Below are 25305 nucleotides of genomic sequence, written 5' to 3' on the forward strand. Positions count from 1 at the left end.
AATTGTAAACAACAATGTATTTCTAAAACCATTAAAAATTATAGAAAATTGACACCAACATACACAATTCAAAATCAATCTAATTGAGAAAAATCACTACCATTACTCTCTATCATTCTATATTGATCATGAAATTTTACACCCATCATGTTCTTACTCAATCACAACCATTATAATTGAATCATAATGATAGTGAAATTATAAAATGTAAATTTTGTCAAAATTACATTTCTTCATTGTGATTCTATCAAACTCAATATCAATTTTAACATAAGCAAAAAAAAAAAATCAGAGAAACATTGAAATTAATCCTTTGAGAAAGAAACTCTACCAAAACCTAAATGACCAATTTGATACAACTCATGCCAAACCTTTTCAGCTTCAAATTCAACATTGACATGAACATTATCCATTGGCGATGTTTGTTGCTCTACATCCAAACCTTCTTCTTTTTTTCCTTCCGTCACAACATCATCAACATCTTTATTCGCCATTTTGCATTTCTTCTTATGACAACATCTTTTCTTCTTATTCTTGTTCTTGCTCCCTAATCCCAAACATTTTCTTCCTAGAATCCAAGGTGCCTTTATAAAGCCTAACGCAAAACAATGTAACACAATACAAGGACAACAACACAGTGCAATACAATCGGCTACTAATCCTGATGTGCATGATTTACAGTTCTTGCCAGAACACTCTATCAAATCGGCTTCCCCATCATCTACCGTGGCGAATCTCTTGTTGGTAGATCTATTTCCCTCATTACGACCCTTATTTGATGAAGTTTTACTACTTGAAGTTCCATTTGAATTTCCGTCCATGCGATTCTCTTCTTTTTTTATCTCTCTACAAATTTGTAACAAAAATATTTAAAATAAAAAAGTAAAAACTATTTACCTTAAATGTTATCTAAAAATAATTTATTATTAATATTTTTTCTTTTTATAATCAATTTTGTATTATTCATATACATTGAATTTATGTCATAAGTATATTTTTTAAGAACGAATTAAAATAAATATAAAATTTAATATATAATAGTACTAGAGTTAGGGGTGTTCAAAACCAAACCAACCCAATAGAAAACCGCAAACCAAACAAAACCAAACCGAAACCGCAAAAAACCGCATTTGGTTCGGATCCGTTTGGGTCATTTTTTAATAAAACCGCACGGTTTGGTTTGGTTTGCGGTTTATATTTTGCAAACCGAACTAAACCAAACCAAACCGCATTATGTTACAACCCAAAGTTCACTTATCCCACATCCAACCCAAACCTCAAACCTAGTATGCTTTAACCTTACAATTACAAACGATTTTCTCTTAATCACACTTAAGGTTTCAATTTCAACCTTCTTAAATCTCTCATAGTAGTATCACACATTCTTCTCATCTTCTTTTCCATGTAGGTCTCGCCTATTCTACTCTAATAAGTCCTCTATTATGTTCTTTCTTTTTTATCTTTTATGTTACTATTTTCTCTTCCAATTACGTTTTTATTGCACTTTTCTTCTCAATCTCGCATCTCTTATGTTCTTTTTTTCATCTTCTCTAATCTCTCATCTCATATGTTTTTTTATGTTTTATTATAATGTCTTTGATATTATTTTATGCTACTATTTATATTTGTCTTTTATTCCACTTTTGTTTAATCTGGTTTTCTGTATATTGAATGAAACGTTTTTGTCTAAATATGATGAATTTTGATGTTATTTAGTAATGTATGAATGACTAAACACAAAGTTATGTCGTTATTTATAGGAGTATATATGACTCAATAAAAATGTTATAAAAAACCGAACCAACCGAACCAACCCAAACCGCATTGATTTGGTTTGGTTTGGTTTGGTTTTATTTCTAAAAGTCAACCGAACCAAACCGAACCGCATGCTTTTTTCTCTTGCGGTTCGGGTGATTTTTTTCGCAAAAACCGCCCAAACCGCACCGCGAACACCCCTAACTAGAGTTTATCAATTCAAGTTACCCACAGTTTGTATTTAACTATCTAAAAATAAAATTTTGTGGAAAAAATATATTTAAATAGATGTAACTTATTTATTTAGTATAATGGTTATAAATAAACATCATCAGTTACATAAAAAAAATTAATAATTGTGATATCTTACTTATTTATTTTTATGAATTAAAATTTCAAACATAAAATCATTTGATAAAAAAAGGATTGACCAATTTTATTATATTATAATTTTTTTTAGAATGGGTATATGTTATAAATTTTGTGTTCTCTTTTGACTAATTAATTACAATAAAGTCAAATATGTTTAATAAACTAACAATTATGTAAGAAATATATATATATATATATATATATATATATATATATATATATATATATATATATATATATATATATATATATATATATATATATATATATATATAATTCTTTTGGTCTCATATTTAGAGAAAATGTCATTAAATTTTTTTAATATATTTAATTTGCAGCACCAAGTAATTTTATTAGTAATTCTATGAACTTAATCGATTAATAAAAGATACATTCCAACACCAAGTAATTTTATGTTCAGAGTGACATTACTTGATACTTTTCAAAAATCAAAATGGCATATCACTCAAAACCAAAAACTTAAAATAAAATTTTCACTCAAAATGACATTATTTTTTATGAAAGTAGACGTGGATTTTAATGGATATACACGCCAATAATCTTATCTCAATATAAACCCACTTTGTTAAATTAATTATTAAAAGATCTCGACAAAAATCTACTATATTGTGCATATTAATAAAACTCATAAACATTTAGAATTTTAAATTAAATATTAATGACAACTATTTATTTTGTTTAAAAACTTTGATTTTTTTCTTTTTAACAATTACGTTGATGGCATTTTAAATCCCTATTTTTTGGATAACAAAATGAATATTATTTTAATTTAAATAATTAAAAAAAATTGAAAACAAAATATTCACTATTCCCATAAAATATAGACGTTAGGAAATCGAGGAACAAAAATCTAACAAACTCATAAAACTCATCTAAACCCTCTATACATTAGGGGCATGTTTGGATATCCAATTTTGCAAAAAGTGATTTAACAAAAACAATTTATTGATGATGACTATAGGCATTTAAACACACAGAAAGGTTAAATATTTTGCTAGTTTTGATGTTAATTAGGTTGAAGATTAGAAATTGCAATAATAAACTAACCTGGTAGTTCTTAACGCGATATCTCTGATCTCTTTTAGTTGTGATTTCGAATACAAGTTAAAGGTTTGGAGAAGCTTTGTCGGGGCGTTTGAATTATACCCAATTTGATATTAGCTTCCACAGTTGCACACAAAAATTCTGATAAACAAATACAAGTGATTAGTATATCACAAGTAATGATATAAAATGATTTTACCTAGAATGTGATGAAGAAACAAAGATTATGAATGAGAAGAGGTTTCCAATTGCTTCAATTCAGAATGCTGTGACAAAACTCAAAAGAGAACGTTAAATGGATAGCTCGTTCTTATCTATGACTGTGCAGGATTTTATTATATGCTTTATTACTCTGATTAATTACTAATAAACAAACAATCAAAATTTCATATATATTAGCAAAGTTTCAAATGGGCTGGTCCAATACATTTTAGTTTAAGGGGCCAACTGTTATTGGGCCGTACATTATCATGTCCAGTCTACTAAAATTACGTAAATAAATAAATAATTATTAAAAGGATAAAATGATTATCCATGTCAAATTGAAATTGAATGGAATTTTTTTTAATAAAGTAAAACTAGCTTAGTGTGGAAAGTGAATCTAAAATGTTATGGCAAAACAATCACCAAATAAAGAATGAGGAGAGGGTGAGAGAATGAAAGATTTAGAGATAATAGAATAAAAACTTTAGAGACAATAGGTAAAATAGTAGTTTTATTTTATTAATAATTCAGTGAAGTATTTGTAGAGCATTACACAACATTACATTTAATCAACTAAACTGAAAAAGTAAACTTTTTGAGATGGTAATGTAATAGATGATAAAGAGCTATTAGAAGTTGTGGTAATTAGTTACATAATCGGTTATTACTGCATTTGTGGTAACTGATTATTATTTCAACACAAAGAAAGACAAACATATTCTATTATTTACAAAATCTACTCTTAAAACTAAGGGTAATGAGTCAAAATAGATACATATAACACTCATATAGTTAAAAAGAGACTTCAACTATTTTCTTATCTATAAATATGAAAATTGTTGAATGTAACTCGACATTTAAGATTAATTTAGTTTTAAATTTTATTTCATTTAAGTTTACATTTTCGTTTGAGTTTGAGTTTGCATTTAAGGTGCATTTGATTTTTGGTTATTATAAAACTCAAAGTTAGTGGGAGATTGTAATAAATTTGTGAATTAGAAGTTTAAGAAAGTTAGTTACGAGTATGGTGAGTTGTGTGATTGACTTTGTTTCTGAATTTCGCATTGAATTGAAGTTCGAAATCAAAGAGAATCACAGATCTTGATTCTCAGGATTTGGGAAACACGAGTGTTAGTGAGAACTGAGTGATTTGCACAAGAACGGAGATAAACGGCGAAAGTGGAGCTTGAATACAAAGCTTTCAGTATTCAACAGAAAGAATTGGAATCAGTTGTTGATTCAGATGCGTGTGTTGTTTGGAGCTCAAGATGTTCTTGATCTCGTCAATGACGGTTATACGTCGGTTGCAGAAAATAAAACAGAAGCGCAAATAAATATTCAACGTGAAACAAGGAAGAAAGATCAGAAGACGTTATTATATATCCATCAGTGTGTAAATGCAAAGGTGTTTGAGAAAATTGTTGATTTGACGACGGCAAAGGTGGCATGGGATACACTAGTGTGGTGCTATGGTGGTGACGCACCAGTGAAGAAAGTAAAGTTGCAGTCTCTATGCAAGCAATATGATATCTCATCATGAAGAACAATGAGAAGGTGCCTGATTATATCTCCAGAATAATTATGGTCACAAATGAGATGAAGTCTTGTGGAGAAACGTTCTTTGAACAAGTAATCATTTAAAAGCTATTTGTATCACTTACTCCTCAGTTTGCTTACATATTTATAGTCATATAACTCTCTTAAGACACAAGAACCGTGAGAATTGAATAGCTTCATAGTAGTTTAGAGGCACAAGAGTTGTGTTTGACTGATAGAAACTATGAAAAGGAGTCAGAATAGGCTTCGGAAGCTTCTTCTGGCAAGAAGAACTAGAAGAAAGCATGGCTAGAGAACAAGAAAAGTATGTTGGTGGTGCTTAGAAGTCATAACTCTCCAACTCTAAAGAGAATAAACACAAGAATGATCATAAGGGAAATGAGAAGTTTGATAAGAGGAAGGTTTGGTGCTACAGTTGTAACATGTTTGACCATTTTGCTGTTGATTACTGGTTAAGCAAGGTTAGCAAAGGTGAAGAAGCCAACATATCTAAAGGAGATTCTGATGATGATCATGTGCTATTAATGGTATCTGAGAATGTAGGTGGATCAATGGTAGACTAGTGGTATATGGACACTGGCTGCTCAAACCACTTAACTGGAAACAAATAATTGTTGGTTGATTTTGACTCTGGTAAAAGGACCAAGATCATATGTGTTGATGATGAGAATCTAAATGCTAAAGGAATAGGAAATTTCATAGTTAAGTTGAACAATGGCAACACTGTATTGATCAAGGATGTATGGTATATTCTTGACATAAATAACAATATGATGAGTGTAGGTCAGCTGATTGAAAAAGGATTTTCAATAACCATGAAGGAAAATATCTTGAAGTTGTATGATTGTAATTAGAAGTTGATTATGCAGTCTGGACTAGGAAGAAACAAAACAATCAAAGTGAATGTTGCAACAACAGACACTCAATGCTTTAGTGCAAGAAGTGTTGAAGGGGAAAGTGAGCTATGGCACAAGAGATTGGGGCATCCAAACTACATAAGCTTATGGCATCTGAGTTCAAAGAATCTGGTACATGAAATTACTAAGATTATGGTACTAGAGAAATCATGTGATATATGCATGAGAGGCAAGCAACCAAGATTATTATTCTCATTAGAAATGCCTCCAAGAGCAACTCTTGCTTTGGGTGTGGTGTATTCTGATGTATGTGGACCATTTGAGGTACCTTCACTTGGAGGGAACAAGTACTTTGTGTCATTTTTGGATGAGTTCACAAGAATGACATGGGTAGTACTCATTAAGGTCAAACATGAGGTGTTTGCTGAGTTTAAAAAGTTCAAAGTAAAGGCTAAAAATCAAAGTGGACAAAGGTTGAAGATCCTTATAACGGATGGTGGATGTGATTTCAACTCAACAAAGTTCAAGAAGTTCCTTGAGGAATATCGTATTGAGCATGAGGTGACTGCTCCATACACTCCATAACACAACGGTCTTGTTGAAAAGGAGAAATAGAACTCCTCTTGACATGACAAGGAGCATGTTGAGTGAGAAGTGGGGTGAATCAATTGACACATCAATATATGTGCTTAACAGATGTCCAACAAATTAGTTAAAGGAAATAGTTTCTATTGAGAAGTGGACTTGAAGAAAGCAAAGTGTCATTCATTTCAAGGTGTTTGGTTATGTATGTTATAAACATATACTAGATGCTACTAGAAGGAAATTGGATGACAGGAACAAAGTCATATTGCTTATAGGTTACCACAATACATGTGCTTATAAAATCTATTGCCCAATCATCAACAAAGTTGAAGTCAGCAAAGATGTCATAGTGAAAGAATCAGAAACATGGAATTGAAGAAAGTTCAATCGAACTCTAGTGCAATGTCAACACTAGAGTATGATTCTGCCTCTAAAGGAGATTCTGCCTCTTAAGGTGATTCTGACTCTGAAGGAGAGTCTGAATCTGAATACGACTGACTCTGAATGTGAGTCTGACTCTGATGATGGATTTAACTCGGAAGGCAATCCAATCTATAAAGATAATCCAACCTCTGATGGTAATCCAACCTCTAAAGTTAATACTTCCTCTGAAGGGTGGAGCTTCTAAAGGTATAACTTATGAAGGTGGAGCTTCTGAAGTGGTCCTACTTCTGAAGGTGAACCTGTATAGTTCCAGAGGCCACATAGAGTTAGACAAATACCAATGAGACTTTCAAACTTTAAGTTGCTCCAAGATATTGAGATCGATTCTGAAGGGGAAGTCATATAGAGTGGCATGATGGTGGAATATGAACCTGTCAACATCAATGAGACTCTTAAGAAGAAGGTTTGGGTGAACACCATGAAGGAAAATCTTGAGGCCGTTGAAAAAAGCAAGACATGGGAATTGACTATTCTACCTCAGAACTAGAAAGCCATCAGTGTGAAATAGGTTTTCAAGATAAATATGAAGCCACATGGTTTAGTTATTAAGCATAAATCAAGGTTAGTAGCTAGAGGATTCCTACAAAAGCCTAGTTTAGACTACTTTGAAGTGTTTTCACATGTAGCTAGACATGAAACCATAAGGTTGGTTATTGCTCTAGCTGCAAATAGGAATTGGCCTCTGATACATTTACATGTATAGTCAGCTTTTATGAATGGCCCATTACAAGAAGAAGTTTATGTGTTCCAACCTCCTTGATTTGTGAAAAAGAACAAAGAAGGGATGGTGTACAAGCTGCATAAAGCCTTGTACAAGCTAAAACACGCTCCAATGGTTTGGAATTTGAAGATTGATTCATTTTTCAAGAATATAGGATTAAATAAATGTGAAATGGAATATGGTATGTATATGCAACATAATTATGATGGAAATGTGACTCTGATGTGTCTTTATGTGGATGACATACTTTTGACAAGGAGTTTGACTTCTGAGATAAACAAGTTCAAAAAGGTGTTGATGAATGCATTTGATATGATTGACCTTGGAAATATGGTATATTTTTTAGGGATGTAAATTTTACATTATGAGAAGGGAATCATTGTGCACCGACTGAAGTATGAATTCGAGTTGCTGAAGAGATTTGAGTTGATGGATTGTATGTCAGCAATCACATCTGCTGAGACAAATCATAAGTTAGACTCTGATTCTGATGGTGAGGATATAGATGCTACAACCTTCAAACAGTTGGTTGGTTGTATGAGATATATGTGTAACCTCATGTCTGGCATATGTTATTGTTGAATGTGTTTTTCAGTGAGTATTTGTTTTATCGTCTCCACGGGGATCTACAACTTACAATGTCTCAGGTGATGGTTTCGATTGGTTTTAGTTCGGTGAAAGTAGCATTCATAAGAGTCTGTAACAATGATAAAAGTTTAGAAAGATTAACGTTTTAAAATACATATCAAGACTAGATTTCATCAACCTATTTTGTATGTATTCGATTAATTAAGCATGTGAACTTCATTTGTAATAAACATAACCACATATCGCTCATCTATACCGCTCATGTCTTAGATGATATTGTAATTTTTACCGTATTGTTTAATCGAAGATGTCTCAACCTATTAAAAAAACAAATAACATTATTGATCTAATACAAAGTGAATATCAAATTCTACTTCCATGTCTAGACTTGGTATTTGATAGATGATAAACTTAGGTCAAGACTCAAAAGATGTTTCTCAACAATGATTCAAATCATAAATATAAAATAGAAACAATGTTATCATCTACATTGATCATAAAGTTGTTCACATACAAAAGATCAAAATAAATACATACTAGTTAGGTTAATTACCTCTAATATTAATACAAAGTGTTTATCTACCCATAACCATGGTAGTTGCTTTATAAAAAATAAAGGGAGATGAATGAGCATCTAAGTTGAATAATCGACAAAGAATGTGAATCCATCTCCGATTAAATGATTGTCACTTATTTTGCTTCAAAACTGAGTTTTTAGGTTTTTGTTTTTGTTGAAAAGAATGTGAGATTGTGACAGTGTGTACCAAAAACAACATAGGATCCTATAAATATATTTTCCAATTTGTCCTGTCTCGCCCGACGAGATAGCATTTGCCCGACGAACCTCACTTTTTGGCACTTCCAACTGCCTGTTGATCATCAAACCATCCTTGACAAAATATATTGCCTCCCCCGGAGAACTCAAATTCACAAAACTTCGTCGGGCGACCATGACATGGTTTTTTCTACTGGAACGTGATTAATTCTCCTGACCCCGATCTCACCACCTCTCTCCAGGCGAGCTCTCTTCTTGCTCGCCACCTTCGCCGGGCGAACATGCTGATTTTCCATGTCTTTGGCTTTGCTCTACTTTCTTGGTTTTGTGCCCTTTTTCTTTGGTTTCTTCACAATTTTCCTGCATACTAGAAAACACATAAAGGATACCAAAGCCACATGCAAATATTATGACATTTTACATAAACTTAAGGAACTCAACAATCAAAAATACAAAATAGTTTGAAAAATGTCACATTTTAATGTGTGTGTTTAATCAATATTGGCATTCAACAACTCCTCCCCAACTCAAATCTTTGTTTGTCCTCAAGCAAAGTATGTTTCTCATTAAAACAAGAAGATTTTCTCAAGCGTAAAATTCAACAAGAGAGAAATAAACGGTTCAAATTCAAGAGATGAACGCGTACAAGTAGTGTTTAACACTTCCTAGAATCAAATCATGACTAAGAATTAAGTTCTAAACACAAATATCATGCAATGCATTCTCAAGCAAATAAATTCTCATACTTGAATCACTCGAACTCTTCTCTTCATAAAATGAATGAAGATATTTGTGCAATTTGAATACGCGGGACATTTACTCTCACCTGATATCATTGCTAACATCCTGATTAACTCATACATTCATCTAAACAATCATATAAGAAATCATGGAAGCATAGATCACTAAGGGTTTTTTAAGGTTGTAGCTTGGTCGGGTTTCACAACAAAGGGTCATATATGAGGTTTTTGAAATGAAAATGTCACTCAAAAAGAGCATTTACTAAACAAGTTCTATACACTTCACGACATTATTCACCTTTTTCTTTTGCTCATTTGATCCACCCTTTCAAATTTTCTTTGCACAATTATTTTTCATCTTTTCTTTCCACAAATCTCTTTATTTTAAGTTTGTATTCACAATTTTTATTTCTTTTTCAATTTTTTTCTTTCTTTTTCAATTTTTTTCTTTCTTTTTCAATCCTTAACAAACTACCATTTCTTTCTTCTTTCTAACTTGAATACAATCAAGTCTACGTGAATGCTCCTTGACTTTTATGGCAAGGGATAAAATTTCAACATAATTTTCAAGGTCAAATGTTTCAAGAAAAAATATCTAGAATCCCCCAAAATTTAATGATGAACCAGTTTTTATGTACACATTCATAGTTCATCATCAAGATGGGTCCTAACTTATAAGGCTCAAAGAGGGTTAACAAATACTCACTACTCACAAGGTAGGTTATTTTTGGTTATGGTTGTGCTCAAAATCAACAAAGTGCCTTGATCATTTCTAGGCTTTCACAAATTCACAATAATTAAAAGATTAAAGATTAATTAACCGAGTTAAAACAAAGTCATCAATAATCCAAAGCAATATAGTGACCAATGGAAAGTTTCTCATAATTCATGGTTTAGATCTAAGTGATTCAAGAATTTGAAACAAATCTGCAAAATGGAGCAAGAATTGACATTTGCGTAAAGCACGCATTTCTAACCGATGCTAACATTCTAGAAAGTGGTAACCATGTATCTTTCTTGCGTACATCAATAAAAAATTATATCATCACCATCCAAACTTGAATGAATCTTCATTGGATACTTTTTGAACAAAATAGCAACCAATCTTGAAGACAACATCAACCAACTCACTATAGAAGCAAACTATAAAAACAATTTAAACAAAATAATTGAAACATTCAAACATAATTTATTCAACCAAATAACCAAATGTTATGGTGTAAACACCAACAAAAGTAGTACAAATACCAAAAGTTTGAAACTACAACCAAAATAACAACAATATCTAAACTACATCAAAAAATAAACTACAACATAGCATAAATAATATTAATGACCAAAATCTATAAAGATTCTTCACTTTTTCGAACAAGCCTTTTGATCATAGCAACAAAACTCTACTCCTCCTAAGAAAAAGCATCACCATCACCATTCTCCTCATCATGTCCAGCAACAGCTCCTCCCTCCTCCCTCGAAAATGGCTTGCCCTCAAGCCAACTCGCATGAGCAACGAACTGATCGCGCGTACCAATCGAATAGTCACCAGTAGGCTCCCTCACTTGCAGGTGTAACTACTGCATCGAGTCGTGCATATACATGAAGGCCCTCTGCTTCACCTCTAACATGTCCTAAGTGTAGTGCAAACCGCCTTCTGTCTAGGGTCCCAATTTTGGAAATCCATGTTTCCAGAACTAGAAGCTTTAGCTACAACTTTCTTCTTATTTAGAACGCAATGTCTCGCGACATACATATCATATATGGTACCTGAAAGAGTATCATGAACCTGCAAATGGATGTTAACACGACCATGAACATATATATCCCTAATCAAAGCGGGAAAAACCAAAGGGAAATTAGCTTTAGCCTCCGGTTGTCTTCCACTCTCTGCCACAAATTTGAACTCATTAGCAATAACTCGAGCCATATCTACTTGTCCACCTCTGAGAATGGTATGAACCAAGTGTTCATTGTCTTAGGGAGCAGATGATTTGTGCATCCTAGGCTTAATATTGCGCAGGATGGGAAGTAAGATAATTTGAGCCTCGGGCCTCATATCCTCCCTAAAAATATCACGACAATTGCAATGTGTTGTACTGCATATTACGCTCTTCTAGAAAGAGAGAAATGAACATAGCCTCAATGTTTTTAGGCCTGCTCAACTGGAGTTGGTATTCATCAATCTCTCCAGGTTCCAAATTCAGAGGATTGCTTAAAACCGCGTTTATAGTGTCTCTATTAAACTGTAAACCTCTTTCTCGCACATAAGTGGTCCAAGTGAAAGCTTCCATATCATTTGGAAGGGCGTTCGCATGAAACTCCCTTACCAAGTCAAATTTAATGCGCTCTGGAGGGCTTATCAACTCATTCCACTTCTTTATCTCAAAAACATTTTCCACCGCTCTATATGTCCCTTTCCGATTAATGTTGACCAGTTTCTCAACCCATATCTTCCTTTTCTCAAGCTCCTTAAACCTCTCAGCCTGTTCAGTCCCCTTGAAGCGGCTCGAATCAAATGTCCTAGGTTGACTAGAGGTGTTCCCTCCTGTCTTTTGCTTCTTTGAGGCTCCAGAAACTCTTGGAGGTGCCATCTATAAAACAAGGGCAACAATCAGCAATAGCAAACACAATTGTTAGGAATATAGGGAAGATAATATACAACAAAGCAACAATCATGCATCAACAAAAATCACAATTTTCACAAGTTCATCCAGGCTCGTCCGACGAACCTGGGGTGAGCTCGCCCAACGAAGCTAGGGCGAAGGCATGAAATTTTGTCTTCTCCAGGTGAGAAGCCAGGCAAACGAATAACCAAATACCCAAAACCTAAACATACATTTTGCCATTTAGAAACCCCAAAGAAAAAAATTCATGAAGCAAAGAGTAAAACAATCAACTATCAATCTAATCCAAGAAATTTCTAAATCTTTCTAATAATTTAACACCCAAACTACCAATTTGCAGAAATTATTTATCAAAGAGAAAAACACAACAAATACATACCTGGTTGGATGATTAAAAAAACGCAAGTGGAATCAAATTGAAGCTTCAAGAACTTGTGCAAGTGAAAAGTTTTGGGATTCTCTTGAGTTAGGGTTCGGAGTAGAATAGAGTGAGTGAGAGGTAAAATGAAACAAATGAAAACACTAAACACGCTACTATTTTGCTATGCCCCGCCCCCCCCCCCCCCCCCCCACCACACACACACACACACACATAAAATCTGACAAGAAAAATTACAATTTAACTTTAAAAAAAAATATGGTAAAAAAAAACTGGTCAGAATTCTCAAAGCTCGCCCGATGAGGTCGCACAAAGCTTGCCCCGCGAGACAGAGCGACCTCGGGGCGAGCTTTCCCGGCGAACCAACCAGACACCAGTTTTCTGCAGAATTTCACCACACCAAATTTGCACAATTCTATACTAACACTTAACATGATAACAATTAAAATAAAACATAATACTTACAACATTTGGGTGCCTCCCAATAAGTGCTTATTTAACGTCAATTAGCTCGACAGTTCAGTGGAGAATTCACGGATCACCAAGAAAAATTGTAATTGTTCCCCGATCGAATTCACCACCAAGATAGATCTTTAATCTAGGTCCATTTACTGTCCCATCCTCTTTTGGCATCGGGTCCTCTATCACAATCGCTCCATAATTTTTTACCTGTTTCACTATAAACGGTCCTGACCATTTTGACTTTAGCTTGCTCGGAAAGAGTTTAAGTCGCGAATTGAACAAAAGCACCATTTGTCCGACCTTAAAATCCTTGTATATAATCTTATTGTCATGATAAATTTTTACCTTTTCTTTGTAAAGCTTGTTTGAATCATATGCATGATGCCTCAATTCCTCCAACTCATCCAATTTCATCTTTCTCTTCTCTCCGGATAACTTAGGATTGAAGTTCAAAAATTTCAAAGCCCAAAACACTTTATGTTCCAATTCAACCGGGAGATGACAAGATTTCCCGTATACCATCTAAAACGGGGTTATGCCAATTGGAGCTTTGTAAGCGGTGCAATACACCCACAACGCCTCATCAAGTTTTAGAGACCAATCTTTTATCGAGTTAGACACCGTCTTTTCCAATATTTTCTTAATCTCTCTATAGGATACCTCGGCTTGACCATTTGCTTGCAGATGGTACGGTGTTGCCACTTTGTATTTTACACAAAAATGCTCCAAGGCTTTTTCAAGTTATGAATTGAAAAAGTATGATCCTCCATCACTTACCAACACTCTAGGAGTACCAAAATGGGAGAAAATGTTTTTCTTTAAAAACTTGATCCCCGTTTTACCGTCGGCTTTTTGTGAAGCAATTGCTTCAACCCATTTGGATACGTAATCCACCGCCACTAGAATGTACTCATTAGAAAAGGATGGAGGAAATGGGCCAACAAAGTATATTCCCCAATAATCAAATACTTCAACTTCTAACATACCTTGTAGGGGAATTTTGTTTCGTTTCCTTACTCCTCCAACCCTTTGACAATTATCACAACTTTTAGCATGCAAGTACGCATATTTAAACAAAGAAGGCCAATAAAAGCCCGACTGAAGGACTTTTGTTCCTGTTCTTAAACCATTATAGTGACCACCATAAAGTGAGTTGTGACAATGCCAAAGAATACTTCTAGGTTCCTCCTTTAAAACATACCTTCTTAGATATTATCAGCACCAATCTTAAACAAATAAGGTTCATCCTTAACATAGTATTTTACATCAGACAAGAACCTTAATTTTCTGGTTCCAAGTTAGATTCTCTGGTATCAACCCGATTGCTTTGTGATTTGCAAAGTCGAAAAACCATAGTCTAACTTGCACCATGAACAATTTTTCATTCGGAAACTTTGCTTTTACCTCAATTTCTTGCTTGGTCACCTCAACATTGACCAAACGGGATAAGTGATCCGCCACCAAATTCTCCGAATCTTTTTTGTCATGAATTTCTAAATCAAATTCTTGCAACAAAAGGATCCATATAATAAGCCTCTTCTTTGAATCAAGTTTGGTGAGCAGATACTTTATCGCCGCATGGTCAGTGTACACAACAACTTTCGAACAAATGAGGTAGGACCTAAATTTCTCTAATGCATACACTATTGTAGTAAGCTCTTTTTCAGTTGTTACATAATTTATTTGAGCTTTATTCAAGACTTTACCTACATAGTGTATGGCATGAAACTTTTTTGTATTTCTTTGACCAAGTATCGCACCAACGACATAATCACTCGCGTCACACATTAATTCAAAATCTACTTTCCAATCGGGCGCGATGATTATGGGTGCGGTAATCAAATTTTCTTTCAAATCATTAAAAGCAATCAAACAATCACTATAGAAAATAAAAGACTTATCTTTATTAAGAAAGTTTCTTAAAGGCTTTGCAGTCTTGGAAAAGTCTTTGATGAATCTTCTATAAAAACCCACATGACCCAAGAAACTTCTAATTCCCTTCATGTTTAACGATGGTGGTAATTTTTCAATAACTTCAACTTTGGATTGATTAACTTCAAGGCCTTTGGAGGAGACTTTGTGGATGAGCACAATACCTTCTCTAACCATGAAATTTCATTTTTCCCAATTGAGAACCAAGTTGGTTTCCACGCATCTTCTTAACACGATATCCAAATTCTTCAAACATAGATCAAATGACAGACTAAATACGGAGAAATCATCCATAAACACTTCGATGCATTTCTCGATCAAGTCAGAAAAATAGCTTGCATACACCGTTGAAAGGTTGTTGGTGCATTATACATCCCAAAAGGCATTCCTTGATAAGCAAAGATACCAAAGGGGCATGTAAAAGTAGTTTTATCGTGGTCTTCCGGATTGACTATGATTTGATTGTAACCCGAATATACATCCAAAAAGAAATAAAATTCCTGACCGGACAAAATTTCGAGCATTTGATCCATGAAAGGTAAAGGAAAATTATCTTTCCTCGTAGCTTCATTAAGCCTACGGTAATCAATACACATTCTCCAACCCGTCACAGTTCTAGTAGGAATCAACTCATTCTTTTCATTTCGAATCACCATTATTCCACCCTTTTTAGGTACCACTTGAACATGACTAACCCACACATTATCCGAAATTGTATAAATCATTCTGACTTCCAACATCTTCACCATTTCCTTCTTCACCGCCTCTTTCATGGTAGGCTTCAAGCGACATTGAGGTTGGGCTACCGGTTTGAAATTATCCTCCATCAATATCTTGTGCATACAATAAGATGGACTTATTCCTTTTAAATCGGAAAGAGTCCAACCTATTCTACTTTGATTTTTCTTCAAGACATCAATAATTTTTTCTTCTTCATTCTTGGATAGATCATTTCTTATTATCACCGGTTTGTGCACATCTTCTTCAAGAAATGCATATTTCAAGTGTGAAGGTAAAATCTTCAATTCAAGTTTAGACTCTTCTATCTTTGGTTCTTCTTTCAAATTTTTAAATTTTACTTCCAATGGAGGAATTTCTTCCAATGCTTCAAGCTCTCTTATACATTTTCAATTTCTTTTTCTTAGTCCTCTTTGAGAACTTTGATCACATTGGTAAGAGCTTTTTCAAGGGGAGTGGACACATGAACTTTCCTTTTTACTTCCATTATATCCTTATCGGTTGTATCAATTTGGAAGCAATCGTTTTTATCCTTTGAATGCTTCATGGCTTCAAATATATTAAAGCATGCCTCTTCATCTTGAACTCTTACCTTTATTACACCATCATCGATGTCAATCATCATTCTAGCGGTATTCATAAAAGTTCGACCAAGAATCAATGGTGCATCATCTTCTTCCTCCATCTCAATGACAACAAAGTCAACCGGGAATAAGAATTTATCCATTTTTACTAGCACATCTTCTGCTACTCCATGAGGATGGGTAATAGACTTGTTGGCCAATTGCATTGTCATCCTTGTTGTTTTCAACTCAATGCTTCCTAACCTTTTCACAATGGATAACGGAATCAAGTTAATGATAGAGCCCAAATCAATCAAACCTTTTCCAATGTAAATATTTCCTTTTATGACTGGTAATGTAACCTTTCCCGGATCACTTTCTTTCTGCGGTAGAGTCCTTTGAATGATTATGCTACAACTAGCATCAAGAGTGATTGTTTCTTGATCTATATATCTTCTCTTATTTGTAAGGATGCCCTTCATAAACTTTTCATATGTAGGCATTTGCTCAAGGGCCTCGTAATATGGAATATTGATTTGTAACTGACTAAATATATCCAAGAACCGAGCATAGTGCCTAGAATTGTCCTTCTAGGAAGGAGCATGAGGATATGGAAATTTTTGAATTGGAATATTATTTAATTTCTCCTTCCTCTTTGATTCTTTTTCACACTTTCCTATCTATTTTTATTTTCTACTTATTCTTTCTCACTTTTCTTTTTTTCACTAATTCTCCTTCAACATTTTTTTTCTACTACAATTTCCTCTTCCTCCACTTCATCACCAATGCCCATGTCAATTTTTCTACCACTACGAGTTAGAATACACTTACAATGCTCCTTCGGGTTATCTTGAGTGTTTGCGAAAAAATTTCCTTTGTGTTGATCGGCTAATTGCTTAGATAATTGACCAACTTGCATCTCAATATTTTTGATGGCCGCATCAGTACTCTTTTGGTTAGCCATTAACATTTGCATGAATTGGGTGAGAGTACCTTCTATCTTTGAATTTCCGCATTGAGGTTGTGGAGGTTGATTGTAGTTTTGATAAGGATTTTGACGGTTTGAAGGTCTGGCTTATTGTTTCCAACCTTGTTGATAACCTTGGTTACTTCCTCTTTGTTGGTAACCTTGGTTGTTTTGATAAGGTGCTTACCTTGGTTGGTAACCTTAATTTTGATTTGGATTTCCCATATAATCCACTTCCTCTCCAAACAGAGGATAATAATCGGTATGATGATCTTCTTTACATAATTCACAAGTAGTAACTTGTTGATGCTTGTTAGGAATCTCTTGCATCTCTTTGATTTGTTGTGGAAGCTTTGTTGTGTGAATAACTCCACCCGTTGAGATAACAATTTGTTTTGGGCTAGAATTGCACCATTTGTGCCCAATCCAATGATTCTTGGTTTCCTTTGTATCGTACCTCAGTTGTGTTGGCCTTGATGATCGTTGAGTGTCATTCTATCAATAATGGCTATTGCTCCTTTCGTACTCTTTGACATCAAAGAACCGCCCGTGGTAGCATCCAATAGAGTTTTAGGTTGTGGTTGGAGGCCATGGCGAAAGATATGGATTTAAGTAAGTTCATCAAAACCATGACTTTGATATTTCCTTAACATTGACTTGAACCGCTCCCAAGCTTCTTTAAGGGATTTACTTGCACCTTGAAAGAAAACCATAATTGAAGTCTTTGCTTCCATGAAACTATTGTGTGGAAATAATATCTCAAGAAATTCTTCCTCTAACACATTCTAATCGGTCATTGTTTGAGTAGGTTGATCAAGATACCATTCTTTTACTTTTCCAATCAAAGAATGTGGGAATAGTCTCTTGAACACTTGCTCTTGTTCCGCTTCTGGAGCTCTGATTATGTCTGTAATCTCATAGAATTTGGTAAGGCAAGTGTAAGTATCTTCATGATAAATCCCTGTGAAGGGATTCACATACAAAAGTTGAAGTATCCTGATCTTCATCTCTGAGTGTCTTCCATTGTTTGAAAATCTAGCAAACTGAGCATTTCTCCTCTGACTATTTGTACAAGGACCTCTAGGAGGTTCTAAAGGAGGTGGATCTGCCATGACCGGTGTAAAAATAGGAGTTGTTGATGAAGTACCAACTGAATTTACTTCACGTTCTCTTATTTCCTTAGTTAGTTGTCTTCTTTTTCTTGTTTTGCTATTAAGTCTACGAGCAGTTATTTCAATATCAAGATAAAAAAGAAGTTGATATGCGGGTACACTTCCTCGCATAAACAGATTTCTGAAAAGCTAACCAAGAAAATTAAAAAACACAAGGGATAAGAACCAAGATAAGAGATAATAATTAAAAAAACTTAAAACATGATAAACTATTGATTTGCTTGCAATATCATAACAACAATCCCCGTCAGTGATGCCATTTTGTTGAAAGTTTTTTCGGGGAGTATTTATTTTATCGTCTCCATAGGGATTGATGTGATATTACCGCTGTTCTACAATTTACAATGTCTCAAGTGATGGTTTTGATTGGTTTTGGTTTGGTGAAAGTAACATTCATAAGAGTTTGTAGCAATGATAAAATTTTAGAAAGATTAACGTTTTAAAAGACATATCAAGACTAGATTTCATCAACCTATTTTGTATGTATTCGATTAATCAAGCATGTGAACTTCATTTGTAATCAACATAACCACGTATCACTCATCTATATCGCTCATGTCTAAGACGATATTGCGATTTTTACCGTATTGTTTAATCGGCGATGTCTCAACCTACTAAATAATACAAATAACATTAATGATCTGATACAAAGTGAAATTCCACTTTCATGTCTAGACTTGGTCTTTGATAGATGATAAACTTAGGTCAAGACTCAAAAGATGTTTCTCAATAATGATTCAAATCACAAATATAAAATAGAAACAAGGTTATCATCTAAATTGATCATAAAGTTATTCACATACAAAAGATCAAAATAAATACATACTAGTTAGGTTAATTACCTCTAATCTTGATATAAAGTGTTTAGATACCCATAACCATGGTAGTTTTCTTTACAAGAAATAAAGGGAGATGAATGAGCATCCAAGTTGAATAATCGACAAAGGATGTGAATCCAACTCCGATCAAATGATTGTCACTTCTTTTGCTCCAAAATTGAGTTTTTTTGTTGAAGAAAATGTGAGATTGTGAGAGTCTGTACCAAAAATAACATAGGATCCTATAAATATATTTTTCAATATGTCTTGTCTCGCCCGACGAGATAGGATTCGCCCGATGAATCTCACTTTTTGGCACTTCCAACTGCCTTCTGATCATCAAACCATCCTTGACAAAAAATATCTTGTCTCGCCCGACAAACAAGGTTTCAGTCAGCGTACTAAAATTCTCAAACCTTCGTCGGGAGACCATGACACGGTTTTTTCTACTGGAATATGATTAATTCTACTCGGCCCGAGCTCGCCATCTCTTGTAGGGCGAACTCGCTTCTTTCTCGCCACCTCTCGCCGAGTGAACATGCTGATTTTCCACATCTTTGGTTTTGCTCCACTTTCTTGGTTTTGTGCCCTTTTTCTTTGGTTTCTTGACAATTTTCCTTCATACTAGCAAACACATAAAGAATACCAAATCCACATGCAAATATTATGACATTTTACACAAACTTAAGGAATTCAACAATCTAAAATGCAAAATAGTTCAAAAAATGCTCCGCTTTAATGTGAGTACTTAGTCAAGATTGGAATTCAACAGTTATGCAGTTGGAATGATGAGATGGTTTATAAGTAAGCCAAAGTGGTCACATTACCAAGTTACAGTTATGATTCTGAGGTATGTAAAATAAACTCTGAAACATAAAATTTTGTTTACATCTGGAGTGTCAGATGATGTTGAGCTAATATGCTACTCAGACTTTGATTGGCGTGGAGACATAGTAGACAGAAGAAGCACTATAAAATACATGTTTATGTATCTTGGAGATCTTATTTCATGGTGCTCCACGAAGCAACCATTGGTTGCATTGTCAACCTGTGAAGCTGGATACATAACTACTGTTTTGTCATCTTGTCAGCCTGATTGACTGATGGATTTATTGCAAGAACTGCAATTCAAGGTGAGTAAACCAGAAAAAATGATGATTGACAACAAATATGCCATAAGTCTTGCTAAGAATCCAGTGATGCATGGAAGAAGAAAGCACATTATAATAAGTACCATTTTATGCGCAATCAAGTTCAAAATGGAATACTTGAGGTTATTCACGTTAGCACTCAGAAGCAACTTGCAGATGTACATCTACTGACCAAATTACTCAAAACTGAACATTTTATCAATTTGAGGAATGAAATTAGTGTTGTTGATTTTTAACTTGAATGTGACTTAAGGGATGGTGTTGAATATAATTCAATATTCAAGATTAGTTTAGTTTATAATTTCATTTGCATTTGCATTTGAGATTGCATTGAATGTGCATTTGAGTATAGATTATTATAAAATCCAAAGTTAGTTGGAGATTGTAATAAATTTGTGAATTAGAAGTTTGAGAAAGTTAGTTACAAATTTTTGCTCTCTGCATTCTTCATCTTCATCTTCATCTTATTTATTCTTGTACATTGTTGAACTCCAACAAAAATTAAAAAGAAAACATTTATAAAGTAATATTTACACATTTAACCAATATGATGTGTGTCGCATCTCGAAAAATATGATTCCTCGCGATGGTCGCGGAAAAAATTACGTTCGAACAGGGTCGCCATCGAACTTTATTTATCCCAATGAAAGAATAGGAAAATGTCGATAAAACCTTTAGGAAATAGAATAATGGTCATCACAATCATATTCAGGTTCGGGAGTGGATTACGCAAGAGGAAGGTATTAGCACCCCCTGCGTCTGTTGTACTCAACGGGAACCTTTTAGTTCTAATTTGTGTTTCGAGTGTTAATTTACGTTTGTTTTTTATCTTCGAGTAATTAGAGTATTGAAAAGAGATGGATGGGAACCTCAGAAAGGGAAAGGGGAGGTTTTTTATTAGTGTGCTCGCGAAGATACATCAATCTCCTGCCTACGTATCCTTATGGTATAATAAGGAAATCAAAGCATTCGTAGTTCGGGGAACTACGGTTGGTTGGTGCCTTTTAGTGAACAGCTGTTTTAGATCGCATCCTAAAGGCTAAACGTTGGCTTGTCTACTCTAGGCGGAAGCTAAAGCACTAGTTTGTTATGCGCATTAGAAAAGATTAACAGCGTTCTTTTTGAAAAGAGTTTAGGCCACACGGAGGTGACAAGTTGAATTAGTGTGTTGGGTGTTTTGATTGGTTGAGATGTTTTTGGTTGGATGACGATTACTCGGATAATCGAGTAAGACAACTCGCATCCTAATAACCGAGAAAGGGAATAGAAGACTCTAAACCGCTCTCTATTTCATCTGAGTATTTATGAAAATAAGGTTGTATAAGATTGACGTATTTTAGCATGAACGACAAATACTCGAATGACTGAGTAAGACAACTTATATCCAAGCATTTGAGAAGAGGAATTGAAAGCTCAAAACCATCTCCTTTTTCATATAGTTTTTTAAGGAAATGATTTGATTAAGTTGTATGTTTGGCGGAAAATGACAATTGTTCGACTGACCGAGTAAGAAAACTCGTATTCGTCAAATTGAGGAGTGAAGTTGAAAACTCAAAGTCGAATCCCTTTTCATTTAGCTTATTTTGACTTAATCGGGGTATTTTAATTGAGTTTGAGAGAAAATACTCGATGTTGGATCGAGGTTTTAGATTTGTGTTTTGAATGAAGTGAATTTATTTAGTGTATTGCTCTTCTACTCGATAAAAATCGAATAGGTCTCATTGTAAGAAAGCCCAAGAGTAAGCTATGTGAGGTTGATGGCGATGCTTTAAAAGCGATCGACTTACAAGGGTGTTTTGAATTGATTTGGAAAAGGCGCACTCGATATTGACCGAGGTTTGTATTTACATGTGCATATGAATTGAATTATGAAAATGGTCTCAAAATGAGATTGCTTATGAATTTTAGCTTATGCAACGTGAATGCAAAATAACCAACAAGAAAATAAAGAGTCTCATTGTAAGGTAGCCCAAGAGAAAGCCTTTTGTGTGCTAAAGTGACCTACTCTAAACAAAGGATAATGGTCTTATAAACATGTCCCCCTAAGGTGGTGCCATGATGCCATTCTTACAACATGCATGTAAGTTACGGATGAAAATTCGGGTGTTTACAAAGTATCACAAAGAGTAAAGGAAGGCCTCCAAGCAAAGGTCCTAAGATGAAATCCTCTAAGTCCAAGTTGATTAAGCGTGGAGTGAATATTTTTGGTCTTTATCATTTTATCATGTTTTTGTTATTTTTAATGTATGATGACATTAAAATAAATAACAAGTAAATAAACATGCATGATGAGTTTGTACAATGATGATGATAATGAGTACTTGAATGTAAATTACAAGGTAATAACATAAAAGTAAGTCACAAGATAAAGAATGGTAATATCACAATAATAATGGTTAGTTAATGTAAATGAACAATAAAATAAATTGCGAGGAAGTAAAGTGCAATAATGTAAATGTTAGGAGTTAGTAGTTAGTAGTTAGTGGTTAGTAGAATAACAATAAGCAAATAGAATAACAAGTTAATGTAAAGAAAATGGTTTCATCTATGTATCAAATGACCCAAACATGGTTGAAATAGAGGCAACCTATCAATGCCTCAAAGTATCATGAAGGATCTATTGATCAATCATTAATAGGTTTGAAACATTGAAGGTTTTATCAACTCTAAACAACCATAGCCATGATCTAATAGATCTCATCAACCAAATAAATATGAACGACAAGTCAACACAAAAAATATTAAATGATAACAAGAAACAAGGTTTGATTGAAAATGGTGGATAAAAAGTAGTAAGAGCAAAAAAAAACCCGAAAGGGTGTAAACCCAACAAAAACCACTTGTCTCAAAGTTGACTCAAATCTCTCTCAAAACACAACCCAAGAGTAAAAAGCCATTTTCAAACACAAAACAAAACCAAAAATATCAAGGAGTTTGAGTCCAAAATATTACCAAGATTGTGGTGTCAAAACTAGGTTGTTGTTGTGTTTAGGTTTGAGAATGAAGCAACTAGCTTGGAATAGGGTGGCTATGGTTGTTGTGGTAGAAAAATGGAAGGGAAACAAGTTGTATGTTTATGTGGTGGTGGTGAATGATTATGGAAGTGAAGGTCACAAGTTTGCTACTGTTTTTGTTGTGTGGAGATTGTGGATTTTTACATGGTGGTTGGGTGGTTCAAAGAAGAAAAGAGGGTTTGGATGAGTTAGGGTTTAGGTTGAAAAGAGGGAGCTTGAATGTGATTTGGACAGAGGTTTTGTGGCTTTTAAGCTTGAAAAATGAGTGAGGATAGTGCTCTATTTATAGCGGAAGCAAAGGGGTTGAAGTGGGTGAACCAAAAGGCCCTTTGTGTAAAAAACAGAGCCATTACTGTTGTCTGCGCAGGTGTAATCGGTTACCATGATTAGGGTAATCGATTACACAGCCCAAAATGGCAAAAAAAATCAATTTTGGGTCTGTGTAATTGATTACCATGATTAGCGTAATCGATTATCCAGTCCAAAATGGCCAAAAAATCAATTTTTGGTCTGAGTAATCGGTTACCATGATTAGGGTAATCGATTACCCAATTTTTATTTTTTTTGAAATAATGAATGTATGCATCTGCAGTAGGGTCATGGATCAGATGAAAATTGTATCGGGGTAGGGACAAAATTGGGGTATGACAGCTGCCCCTATTTAATTACCTTGAACCAGAAAGTACGAATGATAGCAGTCTTCGTACATTCGTGGTGGAAGATAATTAAATACTTGAAAGACCCGAATTTTGTCCTTTGAAATGTAAGGAAGAAATGTGGAAACAAAATGCAGTGAGAAATATAGTAAGAAAAGGTTATCGGAAGGTAAAATAAAACAATCAAGACTCCCTGGGAATTATCAGAGCAACATCTTGGATGCCATGATCGAGATATTCCGACAAAAGAACGATACTCCAATGGTATTTAAGACATTTTTTGAAAATTAGCAGAACATTGTTTTGAACAGAAACACAATATTCTCTAAGGATCAACGGAGCAATTTCTTACATGATATAATCGAGATATTCCAACAAATGAATGATACCTCAATCGTATCTAAGATTCTCCAAGGATATTAGAGCAGTATCTTGAAAACAAAAATGAGATTCTTCAAATGAATGAAGCAGTATCTCAAACAGACAAATGAGATTCTTCGGATAAATGAAGCAGTATCTCAAACAGTAAAAATGAGATTCTCTGTATCGAGTCGAAGCAACATCTTATACGATAGAATTAAGATATTCCAGCAAGGGAAAAATATCTTAACCGAATATAAGACTCTCCGAGGATATTAGAGCAGTATCTCTAAAAGAATCTGAAATGAGACTCTTCATATTGATGAAGCAGCATCTCAAACAGTAAAAATGAGATTCTCTGTATCGAGTCGAAGCAACATCTTATATGATAGAATTAAGATATTCCAACAAGGGAAAGATACTTTAATTGAATCTAAGACTCTCCGAGGATACTAGAGCAGTATCTCTAAAAGAATCTGAAATGAGACTCTTCATATTGATGAAGCAGCATCTCAAATAGTAAAAATGAGATTCTCTGTATCGAGTCGAAGCAGCATCTTATATGATAGAATTAAGATATTCCAGTAAGGGAAAAATACCTTAACCGAATCTAAGACTCTCTGAGGATATTAGAGCAGTATCTCTAAAAGAATCTGAAATGAGACTCTTCATATTGATGAAGCAGCATCTCAAACAGTAAAAATGAGATTCTCTGTATCGAGTCGAAGCAACATCTTATATGATAGAATTAAGATATTCCAGTAAGGGAAAAATACCTTAACCGAATCTAAGACTCTCCGAGGATATTA

General features: G+C 34.2%; 2 protein-coding genes across 2 annotated transcripts; both read right to left on the bottom strand.

The window, feature by feature from the left end:
• Window positions 1–217: 217 nt before the first annotated feature.
• LOC127119475 (uncharacterized) lies at window positions 218–3552 on the bottom strand. The gene is made up of 2 exons (XM_051049714.1): window positions 3196–3552; window positions 218–846 (listed from the first exon to the last, which is right to left on the bottom strand). The coding sequence occupies exon 2, from the start codon at window positions 819–821 to the stop codon at window positions 306–308; it is 516 nt and encodes a 171-aa protein (XP_050905671.1). The 5' UTR covers window positions 822–846; window positions 3196–3552; the 3' UTR covers window positions 218–305.
• A 12646-nt stretch (window positions 3553–16198) lies between these two features.
• Window positions 16199–17322, bottom strand: LOC127093876 (uncharacterized). Its single transcript, XM_051032774.1, has 2 exons — window positions 17116–17322; window positions 16199–16948 (listed from the first exon to the last, which is right to left on the bottom strand). The coding sequence occupies exons 1-2, from the start codon at window positions 17320–17322 to the stop codon at window positions 16199–16201; spliced, it is 957 nt and encodes a 318-aa protein (XP_050888731.1).
• Between the last annotated feature and the right edge of the window lie 7983 nt (window positions 17323–25305).

This window comes from Lathyrus oleraceus, chromosome 1 (assembly GCF_024323335.1).
Source record: "Lathyrus oleraceus cultivar Zhongwan6 chromosome 1, CAAS_Psat_ZW6_1.0, whole genome shotgun sequence".
In the NCBI taxonomy this organism is placed as follows: Eukaryota; Viridiplantae; Streptophyta; class Magnoliopsida; order Fabales; family Fabaceae; genus Lathyrus; species Lathyrus oleraceus.